The sequence below is a fragment of the Puma concolor genome, chromosome A3, assembly GCF_028749965.1.
Source record: "Puma concolor isolate L17-30 chromosome A3, mPumCon1.1.hap2, whole genome shotgun sequence".
Classification (NCBI taxonomy): Eukaryota; Metazoa; Chordata; class Mammalia; order Carnivora; family Felidae; genus Puma; species Puma concolor.
The window spans coordinates 122,581,268-122,597,750 of NC_141669.1; the positions used below are offsets into that span (position 1 = coordinate 122,581,268).

A 16,483-nucleotide genomic window follows, 5' to 3' on the forward strand; every position below is an offset into this window, starting at 1 on the left:
CGGAAAAGGGAATTCTTTTGGATTCAAGGAGGCTAAAGAGATATGGCCAATAAGGTGACAGGTGCTCCTTTACTGGATGGATCTCAGAGTAGGGGGGAAACAGTGGCTATAATGGATGCTGAAATAAATAATAAATTTGAATATGGACTCTGGATTGAAGACAGTTTTTGTATTTCCCAATCCTGAGAACTAAGCTGTGGTTATATAAGAGGATATCCCTGAACTTAAGAAATACATACCAAAGTACTGCGGGGGCAACTCACTCTCAAATGATTCAGACAAACAATGGCGTGTGTGTATATGTGTTTAAGTCCATGTATGTACTCAGAGAGGTCGAGGAGCTAGAAGGCAAAGTGATAGGGTAAATGGGGAAAATGTAAAGGGTTGGTGAATCTGGATAAAGAGTATACTGGAATTATAAACAAATTATATCAAAGTGAAAATGTCAAAAATATTAAATACAAACATTTGAAATATCTCTCTTGGGGTTATGCTGTCCACTTGATAAACAGCTTGATTTCAACTGTTTCATTTTGCTTCTAAATTTTGGGGATTGATTTTTCCCCCCACATTAATTTAACCATAATGAAGGGGGTGGGAAAGAAGAAAACCAAACCAAGTAACTTTGGAAAATGATATTTTGATTATATACTGTAGGACTAATGACAACCCCCCCCCCCACATTATAGCCCAATATTATATATTGGTAAATTTATTTATGTTACATAGAATATGATTAGTAATTCTGCTACTTTATGTACAGACTAGGACTGAACAAATGAGTAAAAAAATATACTGTATTATCATGAGACTGAAATTTCTCAAAGCCAGAGAAAGGATTTACAAGTGAAGAAGAGAGCAAGGATGGAGTGAATCAGCAGCAACTCACGAAGGGTGAAGAGACATGGGCAAATACAGCCATGTGGTGTGAGTGCTTCTGTCAGTACACATACACGTATTTCCTAGCTCTGTCTGCTCACAGAATCTAGAAGCGCTAACACTCTAGTGGCAATGGGCACTCCTAGTAGCCAGATCTTGGTTGTTAAATGCCATTCTTGAATAAAAGGAAGCAGGGATCCTTGGAGAAACTGTCAATCCCATGGCTGTGGCAGGAAAAATGCAACATGAACCTGAACATCATGCGGTGCCAGAAAGGAAGGAAGTGCTCAAAACCTGACAGGTGCACATCAAAAGGACACAGGAGCCAACCTAAAGGACCTCCTAATGACCAAGTCTGAACAATAAAATAAATAATAAGAGTAATAGATTATAACCCATAAAATGAGTTCATACGGATATAAATAAATAAATGGGGAGAAGGGACAGCTGTTCTTTATAGAAATCCAATTAATAAGTGTATAAGAAATGACTGAAAGAGAAAATTGCCATTAGCCAAACCCCATGGTAGTAATTACTGAAGGCAAGAACCATTGATGGATGCTAAAATTAATAGGTGAAAGTAATGGTGAGAATCAGGATATGTATGGTCTCAAAATATCTCTTCCCAAGATACTGATTAAATTTAAAAGCAAAAACAGTTATTTTACAGTGAAGAAACCTGGCAGATACCACCTCAACCAAGTAATCAAGGTTATCATCGCAAGCAATAAGATGTATTAACATCATGTACCCCCTGAAATGATGCACGGAGGAGGACGTAACATCACTTCTATGATATTCTTGCCAAAAATATATAACCTCAAATCTAATCATGAGAAAACACCAGGCGGACACAAACTGAGAGACAGTTTGTCAGGACCCTTCAAAATTGTCAAGGTCATGAACGATAAGGAAAAGACAGGTGCTGCCACAGACTGAAGGAAGCTAAGGAGTCAGGATTTCTAAAGGAAATATGAGAATGTGCATTAGATCCTGGACAAGAAAAAGAACATTGGGAGGAAACTGAAGGAACATGAATAAGGTCCATAGATTTCTGTGTCAATGTTAATGCCCTTGTGTCAATAATTAGACTATGGCTTGCATAAAATGCTAACACTAAGGGAGGCTGGGAGAAGGGTCCTAGAACCCTGTACTATTCTGCAACTTTTTTAAAGTTTAAAATGATTCCAGAATAGTTTTTAAAAATTTAATTTTGTTTTATGGTGTTATAAAATACTGAAGGTGGTTCCAAAGGCAAATATACAAAAAGGCATGTTTGGAAAAAGTAGCTTCTTTTCCTGTCTCTTCCATCTTATCCTGTCCCCTTACTCCCCCTACAGCTAAACCATTTAATAATAAAGTTTTCTGTTTTATCTTTCAGCTGGGAGGCCAGGGAGGAAGACACACACACACACACATACACATACACACAGCTTTTTTAGATAATAGCTAGCATAGCATACATACTTTTTTCCACCTTATCTTATTTTATTTTTTTTCCACACACCATATACTCCAGAGATGACCCCCTAGCAATATATCGAGATAATCATTCTTCTATCAAAGTTTTATCCACTACGGTTTAGTCAGTCAGTCTTCTATTGGTGAACAACTAAGTTGTTGAGCCTTTGGCGATTATAATTAGTTGCCACATCTCCTTTCAGTATCTTTAGTGGCTGTAAATCTATGAGAAGATTTGATGGGTAGTTGGTAAACAAAGGAAGTGATCAAGGTAACTAATATGGTTTATGGAACCTATAAAGCACTAATAATAGGTGGCTACAAGTAGTGACACTGATTTTCATTCTCTGGCTCATCTGACATCGTAGGCAAATTACAAGAAGGAGTTTAAAAAATGTTCTGAGCAAAGGTCCAATACAGGATCAGGGCAGACACCGCTAATTACCTTCTTGTTATCCACATGCCCCTTCTTCCTTGCTCCCAGAACCCTGATGCTTGTAGAGGGCAGCAGTGTGTTCACCTGAAACCATCTGCAGCCTCCCAGGGATGATGAAGTAATACAGCCTGGACAACGAGGTGCAACAGAAGTCTATCGGGGACATCTGGAAAAGTCCTGCCCTCCTGACGGAAGCACCACACCTTCCTTCCTGATCTTTCCTGTCTGGTCTGAAGTATCCATCTTGGAACAAAGAGGTTGTAACTCACACTCCCAGAGGATGGTGGAGCAGGAAAACAGAAGGAATCTGGGACTTGGATGACACTGTGAAGCCACCTTACCCCGGACTGCCATCTCTAGACTTCTCATTAACTAAGAAAAACAAACCTGTTCTGGGGAGTGGGAGGGAGTCACTGTCACAAGCAGCTAAATGACACCAGGAGGTAACATGTGCTCTCCCGAAATGCCTTACCTGAAAGATAACAAGGGTGACTCCTGTCACATTTAAGAGACTCATCATTTTACAGCTAAATCTCACAGACAGGCCTTACTTATTTCCCTGATCAGAGCTCACCCACAAAACACTGTGGTAAAGAGAGAAACGCTTGCAACAAGGGCAGCAACTGAAACGAAGTCCAAACAAGATCCTCAGCAAAGCTGAGTAAATGCAGAACTTCTAGAGCAGGCCACAGGGGCGGGAGGCAGTGGTGCGACCCACCCTCACAGGAAAATCAGAGCTCTCACGCTCTCCCAAGGCACGACGCGCAAGCTCAGAGTCTGTTCTTCACTGATTAATACATTTGAGTCGAACACAGCCAGGCCTACAAGAAACAACTAGTGATGTTCAGAAAATGAAAAACAACCAACGAGGCACAGATCCCAGGGACTGCAATGGCAAGAAGGGGGAGCCGCTTAGTTGAACAAACAGTGACAGATTTCAAATTGATACCAGCCCCTGACTCACTATTGTCAGTTTCAGGTCCAGAACTTGGCAAACCTTGTCCTACATTTTTACAACCACACAAAAATTAAATAGCTGGTACAAAGATCCAAGCACAATGCTGACTCCTCTCTTGACCATAACAACTTTTTCAAATCATTTGCTACATTTTAAAAGTACATTTTCTTTAATACTTTAAAATGCTACTTGGTCCTTAATGAAAATCCACATTTCAGAGAAGTTAAACACAATTGCCTATAGTCCCACCTGAACCTAACCACGTCTAGCACAGTGGTAAAGCTTCCTAGCCCACCTTCTCTGCCCGAGTATTTTATTTCGGGTCCAGCAATTTTACATTTCTTCTGGCACTCTACAAGTGCGTATCCGCAGGCCAACTACTTGTGCAGAAGAGGACTCAGGAGCTCTCCCTGCAGTAGGAATCAGAATGCATTAGATGATGCCCTCCCCTAACTATCTCCTTTGCAAGCCTGCTTTGGAATTGGAAGTTTCCGGATCCAGATTTATTCCTTGGGGAAAGGTATTATCCCCTCTTAAAATGTAAACATTTTGGGGGGAATAGCACAGATACCTGCTCACTCCATTTCTACTAGGTGACTCAATTTATCACCCAAACCAAAGTCCTGGGCACTGTAGTCTCCCCAGGGCCTGGCCTGCTGTCTAGGGCTCAATAAATGTGCCAATAAGTCAGTCAAGAGCTGGCTGACTACTGGAAGCAGAGAGGAGTTAGTAGCATAATAAAAGGTGCTTTGTGGCAGCCAAAAAAGAAGTGGGGAGTGAAAAGGAGAGGCCACTGGAAGGAGAGATAGGAGTGTACTCAAAAACCTGACTCACTTTATTTGGGGTTGATGCTGTAGTCAGTGCCCATTCCATCTGCCTCAGGGGTGCCACCTATGCTCATTCTCACCTTTTTTTGTTCCCTTGGTCTGTAACATTCTTCTGATCTCATATTTGAGATCCTGCCTTGCAGTCAGGTCTCTGCTCGGATGTCACCCTCTTAAAGAAGCGTTCCTAGATCATTCTCTAAGTCAGGACACCAACCTCCACCATTCTTTTATTTTTTATTTTTTTAACTGTAGAGAGCCTGAGAGAGAGTGAGAGCAGGGGAGAGGGGCAGAGTCAGGGAGAGAAGAGAATCCACGCTCAGCATGGAGCCTGATGTGGGGCTTGATCCCTCGACCCTGGGATCGTGACCTGAGCCAACATCAAGAGGCGGATGCTCAACTGACTGAGCCACCCAGGTACCCTGCAACCCCTGCCATCCTCTTAGTCTGTTTTACTTCTTTGTAACAAGTATGCGATCCATTACTACCTCATTTATTTTTCCTTGTCACCCCATGAAAATGGAAGTTCCATGAGAGCACTAACCATTGGTCTTGCTCACTGCTGTGCCTCTAGTCCTTTGAACAATACCTGGCAGGTCCCAGTGCTCAGCAAATACTGAACGAATGGACTACACAATGGAACATTCACAAATTCTGAACTTTCTTCCAGCAAAGAAAAGTAAAGCCAGTGGAATCTAGCTCTCTGAGGTCAGGGCTGGATTCCCTCTCCCTTCCCAGATCCTGTGGACAGACAGCTGCTGCATTCCCCTGTGGCAGTGCCCTCTGCCAGTGGCCCTGTTCCCATGCTTTCTGAATCCTCCTTTTAGGGACCTTATCAACAGGACAGACAAGGAACCTTATGGACCCACCACAGTTGCCCAGTCCAACCCACAGGAACTCTGGCCTTAAAGAGCAGGAAGCTCCCAGAGGAGAAGGAGTGTCACAGAGCAATGAGAAAGCAAGGTGCTCATGGTCTCGGTGAGGGGATGCGTGGTACCCTGGTACCCTGCTACTCCCATAGGCCTGTCTCTGACCTCTGAGCTGGGAGCACTGCTGGCTTCCTGCAGGGGAGACAAGAAACCTGCTTTTCACTGCTCTTCATCATCCTCAAGCTACTGTCAACACCCTTTGCCATTTCTTAATTTGGGTGCTCCAGGAAACCTGATGCACCAGGACTGGGTCACAGCTGTGCCTCCCAAACAAAGGTGACATAGAGTGAATCTACGCTTCTGATTTTCTTATACACACGGACACTAACATAGACATATTCAAGGTGAGAGAGAACAGGTAGCATTTACCTGAGACCTCCAGGTAAGGTCTGCTTATTAAAGGACCTCAAGTTGATTCACCTCGGAGACTGCTGCAGTCCTTTGGTGGTCACTTTATTCTCTCATTATCCCTGAGCAGTGCCTGGTTCCTATCCTAGATCCTAATGAACTTCACTTGTCTGGAAGGTTTGGGAGGGAAGTGCTCCCAGAGTAGATACTATAGGAAGAGTCCTAGTTCCCTCTCCTCGTACTTCCACAGGGAATGTCTGCTCCCAGGCAGGAACATGACAGTCTGTCTCTCTACCCTCCTTGTCCTCTCCCTATCCTGAATGGAGGAGACCTGACTCATCAGTGAAACGTAAGATCCGGTCCGAGCTCCTGTGGACTCACCCCTTCCCCTCATCTTTTCTGTCACTGGCGGTCCTGAGTGGGCAGACTCTGCTCTACAGATGACTGCCAGCGGTTCTCTGTGGTGAGGGTGTACGAGCGCAGGAGTCTGAGGGAGCCCCATTCCGGCTACAGGTCAAGCTGTGTCATCTAATCCACCTTCACAGTCTATTAAGCTCATCTTTTGATCCTCCACTGTATTACCGTGTCTATTTCTTCATTGGTTCAGATTTAGGCATGGAAGACAGATAGAACTTACTGGACTCCTCAGGTTCTAACAAGACCAAAGGAAATAGCATGTGACACTTGATGTCATTTGTTTTATGAAGACCTAGATTAAAAAAAAAAAAAAAACCTCTAGCAATTCCTAAGCCTAATTCTATCCCCATAGCACAGAAAACCCCAGCAACATGGTTAAAAGAGAAGGCTGAACGAATGAATGTTTGAGAATAATGAAGCCTGCACCAGAAATGGTAACACTGCTCTCTGACTTTCAGCTGACTTCTCAGAGAAAGAAACTATGTTCTCTAGCTGTGGAAGCTGGTTGTCTGCAGACCCTTCTCAGGGCCTCGGGCCTACTTAGCTGAGCCCAGCCTCCCCTACTCAGGTTGGCTTCACTTCCAGCGCTCTGAGAGGGTCTGCCTTGGATCAGTCAAGAAACAGCGTCCCAACATTGGCACTGCTTCTCCATGCTGGCTTGCCTGGGGATAACCACGGACTGCACCAAATCTTTCCAGGCTGTTTGAGTCCAGAGTGAACACTCACACTTTCTATCATCTGAACTTGGACCTCTGGAGCTATGCTGAAATCCCACTAGGGTAGGGCGTGAGACCCTATTCATAATGAGATTCTCCCATCTGTGGCCCTGACATTGATACCAGGCAGAATACATCTCAGTCTACACACAGATAGGTGTTCTATGCCAAGGCCATCTCCCAAGAGAAATACAATCATCATCTATCAGATCAGGAATTGTAGTTCTTCAATAACCGTAAAGAATTACAGATGACTGAAAGCTTTCACGCATTTAACCAAAAATATTAGATTATATACACATGTGTGAATGATTGTGTGTAAGTTAACATGACGTAACTAGCAAGGATAGTACTGGGGAGCAGTCTGGTTAAGTTTTCTACTGTTAGGGTTAGGAACACAGCTCACTGATGTTCACAGCTGCGTTCACCTGTAGTTCTGGGATGGTCTCAGGGTCCCAGTGTCCAGACTCTCTCATCTTCCTCACAGCCCCCCAACCCCACTCCCCACTAACACGGATCCCACCTCCCTGCCCTAACATTACTCTTCCCAATCTTTTAATTTCTACCCCAGTCTGGCTGACATTTCAAAAATAAAGGACTGGTCCCTCTAAGTTACAAAACTTTTACATGAAAATAACAATGACAACAATAGAGCAGAGGGCAGTAGATGTAGAAGGCACAGTGGCCAGTCTGGAGCCCACGGGTTGAGGACTTCTAACTAACTGGGACCTGCAGCTCCCACTGTCACTGAGGCCCTCACTCGTTTACCTTCTGCCACATTCCTGGCTCTTGTCCCCTCCCTGCATAGCCTGCAGTGCTGGTGGTCTTTGTTCCTTCACTGAGGCAGAGCGTTAGAGGAAGTTCAGAGACTGACTCCACTGGAAGTCTCACACAGACCAATTTCCATGTGACTTCGCTGCTATTCCTTTGTTCATCTCTTGCCAGTTCCCCAGCAGTGGACATTAAAAACAGGTTTTCCAAAGCTTCTCCCTTTTTCCCAGACCCTAATTCTGGACAGCCCCACGTACCCCCTCTGGCTGCTACACATACAAATCAATCACCTCAAATGACTTCACCTTCTCTACCAGGCTTGACCATTCTCATTTCTGCCCTTTCCTATCTCTTGGCATTGGCACCTATTTGCAACTGGTAATGTCTAGGATTTCACCTAGATCAAGCATGGTGATCCCCAAATCTCTGCCTTGACCATGACTTGCCTCCAAATGCCAGCCTTATGTTTCCAATTTCCCTCCTGGAAATTCCTCCAGGCATATCCAGCTACCATGGCCTCAAATTGGCCAGGTACCAAGCCTCATAGTCAGATGAGCACTGCAAAGGAGCACAGAACTGGACTTAGGAGATCACCTGTATCGGGGTCAGCAAACTTCTATAATAGTGAATATCTGAGATGTTGTGGGCTATGGTCTCCATTCCGATACTCTGTCACTGTAACATGACAGCACCAGAGATCATATGTATACGGATGGGTGTGGCTGTATTCCAGTAAAACTACTTAAAACTGGTTAGCCATGGGCAACAGTTCTGCACCACCTAATCTATATCACTACCTAATTAAGTTCTTGCTAGTTACCTAATCAAATACTAACTTTTGTTTATTTTTATGTTAGTGCTGAGTATAGCATTCCTTTAAAAATTGGTTATTCATTATATCTAGCAACTCACCTTTGACCCAAATATCCCTTCACCAGTAGAAAGGCCTGATGGGGAAATAGTCATGTCCACTGATTTTCTTTGAAGTTGGATGTTGAAACAGTGCCACACAATTTGGTTTACAAATGAGTTTCCCCCCCTGGGTTTCAGCCAATTGTCACCAATTTAATAATTTAAAGTGCCATCTAGTAGACTGCTTTCTTCAAACAAAATTTTATTTGGAAACTCATTAAATGAAAAAGGCAAAGCCAAATGACTGTGAAGTGGTGGGTAAAATGCCCCCAGCTGAGCTCCTTTCCCAGCGTGTGTTCCCTTGCAGCATCCCCTAAGGCACCTCTTCTGTTTTGTGGCACAGCAGCCTCCAACCTTCTTTTATCAATCACCTGTATCATGAAAAAGGTTCTGAGCCACCCACCACCCTCCCCACTCACCATATTGGCATTAGCAAATATCCCAGCATTCAATATATACTTAGGGCAGAGTTGATCATTTTTTAAATTTTTATTTTTTTAAGATTTTCCTGTATTTTTTTTTTTTTATTTTTTTTTCAACGTTTATTTATTTTTTGGGGGACAGAGAGAGACAGAGCATGAACGGAGGAGGGGCAGAGAGAGAGGGAGACACAGAATCGGAAACAGGCTCCAGGCTCTGAGCCATCAGCCCAGAGCCCGACGCGGGGCTCGAACTCACGGACCGCGAGATCGTGACCTGGCTGAAGTCGGACGCTTAACCGACTGCGCCACCCAGGCGCCCCCAGAGTTGATCATTAATGAAAATGGAGGTAAATCTAGAAATGGTATTCTTGACAAGTTAGAATCTTTTTAGCAGACATACTGTCCTATCTGGCCAGAATGCTACTGTTTTTACTTTGAAGCAGGGTGGATAAAGAACTCTGATCCAGAGAACTGTTAGCTCTTTTTCTTGTTCATGCTTTTTTAAAAAAACTGTATTAACTCCAATCTTTACAAGAATCTTTTAAAGCCACCAATTATCTAGTCTGGTTAAAACTAACAAACATGTCTGCAAATTCACTCAACTGGGCACACAGAATCTCTAATATGCAGATTAGGTAGACAGCAAGTGAACTAGGGAGGGCGCCTGTCACCCTGGCCACACAACGGAACCTGGGGTTAGGTGTCTCCTTTACTATCTAGGACAGAAGACCATCTCACAAACCAACCAATGAAAATGCCTGAATCAATCTACATGTCAAAAATTAGAGGCTTAGTCAAGCTTAATATTTTTCTTTATGTCTGATAATAAATAGCTCTATTCTTTATCTGGAGGTTACCGCTGTGAAAAACCATTTGGTTTAAAGCAAAAAGAACCACTCTCTGATTAGTGGGAAAGGGTGACATTTACTTTTCGTTCAGTTTCACCCCCTGGCCGAGGCTCTAAAAGCCTGCGGTCCAGCTGATGCCCTAGCATGGAGCATGGCAGACACTCTCTAGCAAGCCAGGCCCTATCGTGATGTTCTTAGATGCAGGGGCAGCTAAGGCAAACAGCAATCATCCTAATGGTTACCTGCAAGTCATTTTGTGGGTTCCAGTCTGAATCAAATATGATGCAGGTATCAGCAGCCGTGAGATTGATCCCCAGGCCTCCCGCTCTGGTGCACAGAAGAAAGACAAAGCGGTCTGAGTCTGGCTTACAGAACCGGTCGATGGCTGCCTGGCGCAGGTTTCCCCGTACTCGCCCATCAATTCGCTCATAGGTGTATCTGAGGGGACCCAAACGAACGAAAGCCCAGGTGTTAATCATGACTTCAATGGAGAGCAGCAAACAACGCAGGAAGCTGTTGACCCATGGCCTTAATCCCTTGCTTCTACATTGGGACTAAACTAGAGCAGTCCACAAGGAATCCCACCCCCCACCCCCAGCCCACATATTCAGCAGGGCAGACACCTAAAACCGCATTGTGAAACGTACCCCCCACCAAAACAAGCCAACAAAAACCAAACCAAACCAAAAGTGTCAGCCACAAACTAAGGGACTAGAAGAATTGTGAACATAAAATATCAGTCCCCACAGCCTGAGCAACTTATTCTCTGGTATTTCCCAGTTTTTACTTGCACTGAATCTAATCCTAGAACCAGGAAAAGCAAACAAAAGCCTCAAACACCTACTTTAAGTAGTGCTCTTAAGGAATCAAAGTTCAAATCAGTGTGTAGCTGCTACAGGGTAAAGTGAAAATGGGAAGCAGACTGTACTGACAGACAGTCCTTGTGCGTCTGGGCTGGTCATTTCCAGCCTGTCAGTTCTCCCAGGCAGTACACTGCCACGCAGATAAACCACAGGGAAGGTTTCTGAGCTGTGTTGGGGGTTGGGGCACAAAAACTGAGGACTTTTTTGAGGAAAATAAAACGAGGAAGCAAAGCTAACAATCATTAAGAAGGCACATACCTGTGTGGAAACAAGGGCGAAAAGCACGGTGGAGGAGAGGGTAAAAGGAAAGAGAATAAAAATAAAACTGCTATGGGAGTGCATTACTACCTGTCCATCCAATAAGCATACACAGAAGGGATCTTTATGATGGAATCATGTGATTAATACAGAGTTAAAATACGGTAGCAAGGTGGACAGCTGCTGAGCACCTAATTCTTTTCTTATTTACCCTGAGCAGGAAATGGTTTATAAAGTATAACTAAAAGGAACCTCGTAAGGAAAGGACCAAGTCACCCTGGACTCAACAACAGCCAAGAACACGAATCCTGACAGAAACCTTATCAGTAGCCCAGAACTTGGGAAATCGGATCCCTAAAACCTCAGATAAATAAGTGGTAAGGGAATAAGGATAGATAGACACTTTAGGGTCTCTGTGTGGTTCTAGAAAGTGGAGTTTGGCTACATAATCCTGACTTCCTTGAAGAAAAGGAAAATCCATGTAAAGAAACCACCCAAGGAAATAATATGTAGAGAAACCAGACCAACTCAGACTCATAAGGACACATATAAAGCAAAGAACCAAGTGAAAAGGGGGTCTTCCTTTTACAAAGCTATAGTGCACCAACACCTGGAATTATAGGTGTGGATTTTTTCCTTTTTCTTCCTTTTTAATGTAATAAACGTAAGAATAATATGTGGGACTACAGAAGCAAATAAAACAGGAGGTGATGACTTCTATAAGGGCAGACTAGGAAGAGCTGTGTCAAGATAAAAGTGAAGGCTGTATGCCTAAATTCTATAAAACCACAAGGCAGCTAGATATAATGGTCATTCTCATTAATAGCAGCCACAGCAGTAGTATTAGTAGCAAGCTCTTAAGCATCAAGCTACATGCCAGCCAGCCAGGCACTGTGATACACACTTGATCTGCACCATCACTTTATAACACCTCACGATAATCCTAAGGGATGTTTTTCTTATCATCCCTATTTTAGACTCTAGGAAACTTCCAAAACAAAAACAATAAAACCCCATACAAGCAAACTAATTTGCTCAGTCACTGAGCAGGTGAGTGGCTTGAACTGAGATCCATTTGACTCAAAGTCCACATTCTTTAAAAAAAATTTTTTTTAATGTTTATTATTTATTTTTTGAGAGAGAGAGAGAGAGAGAGAGAAAGAGTGTGAGCAGAGGAGGGGCAGACAGTGAAGGAGACACAGAATCCGAAACAGGCTCCAGGCTCCAGGCTCCAGGCTCCGAGCTGTTAGCACAAAGCCCAACATGGGGCTCGAACTCATGAAACATGAGATCATGACCAGAGCCAAAGTTGGATGCTTAACCAACTGAGCCACCCAGGCGCCCCTCAAAGTCCATATTCTTAACCAGTTTGCTGTATGGCCTTCATATTGTACCCTACATTTCAATGCAGGAGAATGGAAAGACTGCCCTAAAAACTTAAAAGAGACAAAAATAAATAAAAGAATTTAAAGAAAAATTTTAAAGGGGCACCTGGGTATCTCAATCGGTTAAGCATCTGACTCTTGGTTTCGGCTCAGGCATGGTCTCTTGGTTTCGTGGATTCGAGCCCCACATTGGGCTCTGTGCTGATGGTGCAGAGCCTGCTTGGAATTCTCTCTCTCCCTTTCTCTCTCTGCCCCTCCCCCACTCACATGGTCTCTCTCTCTCAAAAATAAACTTAAATTTTTTTTTTTAAACTTAAAAGAGAAAATTAAAGATAAATAAGAGACACCAGTAAATTTAGGAAGGTGATAACTCTAGTGGAAGGTGGAAGAAGACACTATAGGTACCAACATGGTTTTGATAAACCAGTACACTGATAACCTGCACTGAGTACTCAGAAATTTGGGCATGTGGGTGATATGATGGAAGTACAGGATTTGGAGCCAGAGGACAAGGTTGAGATTCAATTAAATGAGAGATGCCACCACCCCCACCATCATACATGTGAACAATTAATGCTGCAGGCACAGAGGATTCGTGTTCTTTGACAAGACACCTCTAGCCATCAGAGAGAAGTTAGAAGCCCATAGATCGAGGGAGGCAGGGAATTAGCACAGCGTTAAAGAGGAGGAAAAATCAATCGTGATGCTACAGTGATGCTACAGCTCAACCGTCAGCCAGGGAAAAAAAATTCCCATAAAACTATACTGTTTTGCCAGCTATGATACAAGAACAGTTTTAGAAATTGTGCAGGATGACTGGAACATTAATTCTCATTTCCATTACTTGTTCAGTTTCGAGGAAGTGCTTTCAAAGAACACAAAACTAAAAATCCATCCCATTATTTGAGCTCTTTTAAACTGTTCCTCACTCCTCTCACTCCTGAGCCAGATCCCTTGGCTATGCCCTCACCCCTGTATGAGAATATGGCATGAAATTAAGCGGGCCAAAACCAAACTGACAGCTGGAGAGGCAACAAGGCTCAAGAACAAAGAACATCTTGAAGGCTAGTAAGTCTGAATGAAGAAATCAGACATCAAAAAAATTTTCACACAAAACATCAGTGCAGCAATTAACCCTCTGAGTCAACTATATTTTGAACAAAATCCCTAGGAGTTTATGTGGCTCATCAAACTGTAATTCTCAGTCACTGTCAAATTTCAACAAGAAGCAGGTGGCAGTCTAGAAAACCTGTGTGCTTTGTTTTGGGAAGGGGGGGAGGGGTAGTGACATGTTTTTTGGCATAACAGGAAATGCTGACCTCAGAAGGCCTGAAGGAAAATGAAAAACTTTCTCATCTCTCAGTAATAACCAGCTGGAAAACAAAAAGAATTAAAAAAAACAGAATCCCACTCACAATAGCCATACACATACAGAATACTTAGGATTAGGCTCAGAGAAAGAAATATGTAGGACTTGGCAACATGACTCTAGGCGCCATGTTGGTTTGTTCACCATGTCCCTAACACCTCCAGAGGTTCTAGCACAAGGCAGGCATGTCATAAATATTTAGTGAACCAACAGTGTATATGGAATACCTGAATACGTGCAGTGAACAGCAGATTCTTCAGTTTTGCAAAGATGTCAATCCTGTCCTACTAAATGTATAAAAGCCAATCAAAATCCCAACCAATGGATATATGTATACATAAACACAAATATGCACATGTGTGTACCCACATACATATATACTTTTTCTGTAGTCAGAGGTAGATTAAAAAAGAATAATTCTGAAGTTTATCTGCAATAATACATGAGCAAAGGAATAGAAATACTGATCAAAAGAATACACAGGTTAGACACACACACCCAGCATAAATAGTATTTCAGTATATTTTATGGACAGTGTTTTATATGAATGGAGGAATTATTGAATTAAAAATGAGACACATTTGGGAATAAATTAGACATTCATTATATGCCATTTACCAAAATTACAGAAAGACTGAAGACTGAAATGTAAGAAAAAAAAAAAAAAGAAAAGAAAAAGAAAAAAACAAAGAAATCTAGAGAAAGATTCTCAGATGAGAAATAATTCAATACTGAATGTCCAAAGGGATCATGCATTGGTGGCACCAGGTAACCCTGAAAATGGGGATGCAAAGAGTCTAAAACAGAGGAACTGGCTGAGTGTTTGTGAAAGTATCAGCCTACAGATCACCCACCCCAGCCTTGAAGAGGGTAAAATAGAAGACCTTTAGCCCTCTCTCCCCCAGGAGACACCAAGCACCATTAGAGGTACTATACTGAAAAAAGGGAAGAGCGAGAGACTGAGAACTCCCTATTTCTCGCCACCCGTTCCTCACAACTGGCTCCCATTACAATCAAGCTCCCATCCTCTAGGCAGAAGACACCCCCAAAATACAGACACTGGAGGTTCCCCAATGAGATGATCCAGTTAGATGGATAGTGTTCATATATGGAGAGTAAAACCCACAGTCAACAGCCTGGCCCACATACCCAGAGCTTCTAACCAGCCCACCATCTGCCAGCTAAGACCAGACATGAAAGGAAAGCCTCTGATCTGAAACACAGAGGCTCTGCTTCTGGTATGGAGGCAGGAGTTCCTAACACACCAGCCCTCCAGCAAATAACAACCACAAAATGAACAAAATACAAAAAAACAAAACAAAAAATTTTAAAGTGGAAGATAAAATATAAATTTTCCAGAACTGAAGGAACACAGGTTTCAAATGAGAAAGACCTGTTCGGTATCCAGGTCAACAGATCCCATACAAAGGACAGTTCGCTGTGCAATTCCACAGATCTGGGACAAAGAGGATAAATCAATGCTTCCGAATAGAAAAACATGTCACATACACAGACCAGGAAGCACAAGGGCTCTGAACTTCTAAGCAGCAACCGTGGAAGCTAGAAGACAGTGGACTAAAACCTTAAAATTCTGAGGGGAAAGGATTTCTAACCTCCAATCCTAAACCCAAACTGTTACTCAAGGAGAGCAGACTGCGAACATTCCAGACAGTCTCCACATGCATTTATCATTCACCCTTCCTCAGAAGCTCCCCAAAGCCATAGATGGGATTCACCAAGGAGGTTTTATTCCAGAGGGAAGGAAAGGAACTTGTCAGTGTGATGAAGGAAGGGAGAGCCCAGGTGGCAACATGTACCAGGTGGGAAGAGCACTTGGCCAGAGAAGGCAGGACGAGCAGCCCCACCAGAGGCGGCTCTGAGCCCAGGAAGCTGACAGGCTTGAATGTAACAAGAGGAGATTTAGACAACCAGGGTCAATTCTGGAGCTGAAATTATAATAAGGAAATAGAAAAACAGGCAATAAAATGAAAGGACAATTTTTAGCTTCATGAAAAATAAAAATTGTGAGAGAAAAAAATGTAAACAGCATACTATAGGTCAGAGCTATCGCTCAGCATTTGTGTAAGTCGTGTGGTGGTTATGAGGGGCAATGAGAAGAGATAAATGCTCATCTTCCATAGTGGGAACAGGTAACACCTAAAACTAAACATCATCAAGATATTACAACTACTAACATTACTTAGGTATGGCTATAAATCCCAAAAGAAACAGCATAAAGAACTTAAAGTCATTGTTTCTGGGGCTGGAAAAACGGGCTGGGAGGGAAGGGTGCTATCAGGAAAGGCACTTTTTAAAAAGTCTAACAGAACATTTTGGTTCCCTAAATTATGTGCATGTATAACTTTGCTGGAAATAAAAGCTAAATTAAAAAGAGAAAAGTGGGGCGCCTGGGTGGCTCAGTTGGTTAAGCATCCAACTTCGGCTCAGGTCATGATCTTGCAGTTTGCGAGTTCGAGCCCCACGTCGAGCTCTGTGCAGGCAGCCGGAGCCTGGAGCCTGCTTCAGATTCTGTGTGTTCCTCTCTCTCTGCCCCTCCCATGTTCGTGCTCTGTCTCTCTCTTTCAATAATAAATAAACATTAAAAAAAAATTTTTTTTAATAAAAAAAAAAAAGAGAAAAAAGTAACCATGATATTAAGGCCAGAAGAACCCTGCTGGATGCTGTTG

General features: G+C 43.0%; 1 protein-coding gene across 6 annotated transcripts in view; it reads right to left on the reverse strand.

The window, feature by feature from the left end:
• Positions 1–16,483, reverse strand: part of CHD6 (chromodomain helicase DNA binding protein 6) — a 206,738-nt gene that overhangs the window by 61,276 nt on the left and 128,979 nt on the right. For 5 of the 6 annotated variants that reach the window (XM_086702221.1, XM_086702217.1, XM_086702219.1 and 2 more), the window contains one exon: positions 10,164–10,359. In XM_086702221.1, coding sequence (XP_086558347.1) covers positions 10,164–10,359 — 196 coding nt within the window. The remainder of the gene's footprint in view (positions 1–10,163; positions 10,360–16,483) is intronic. The other variant, XM_086702220.1, reaches the window with a different exon arrangement.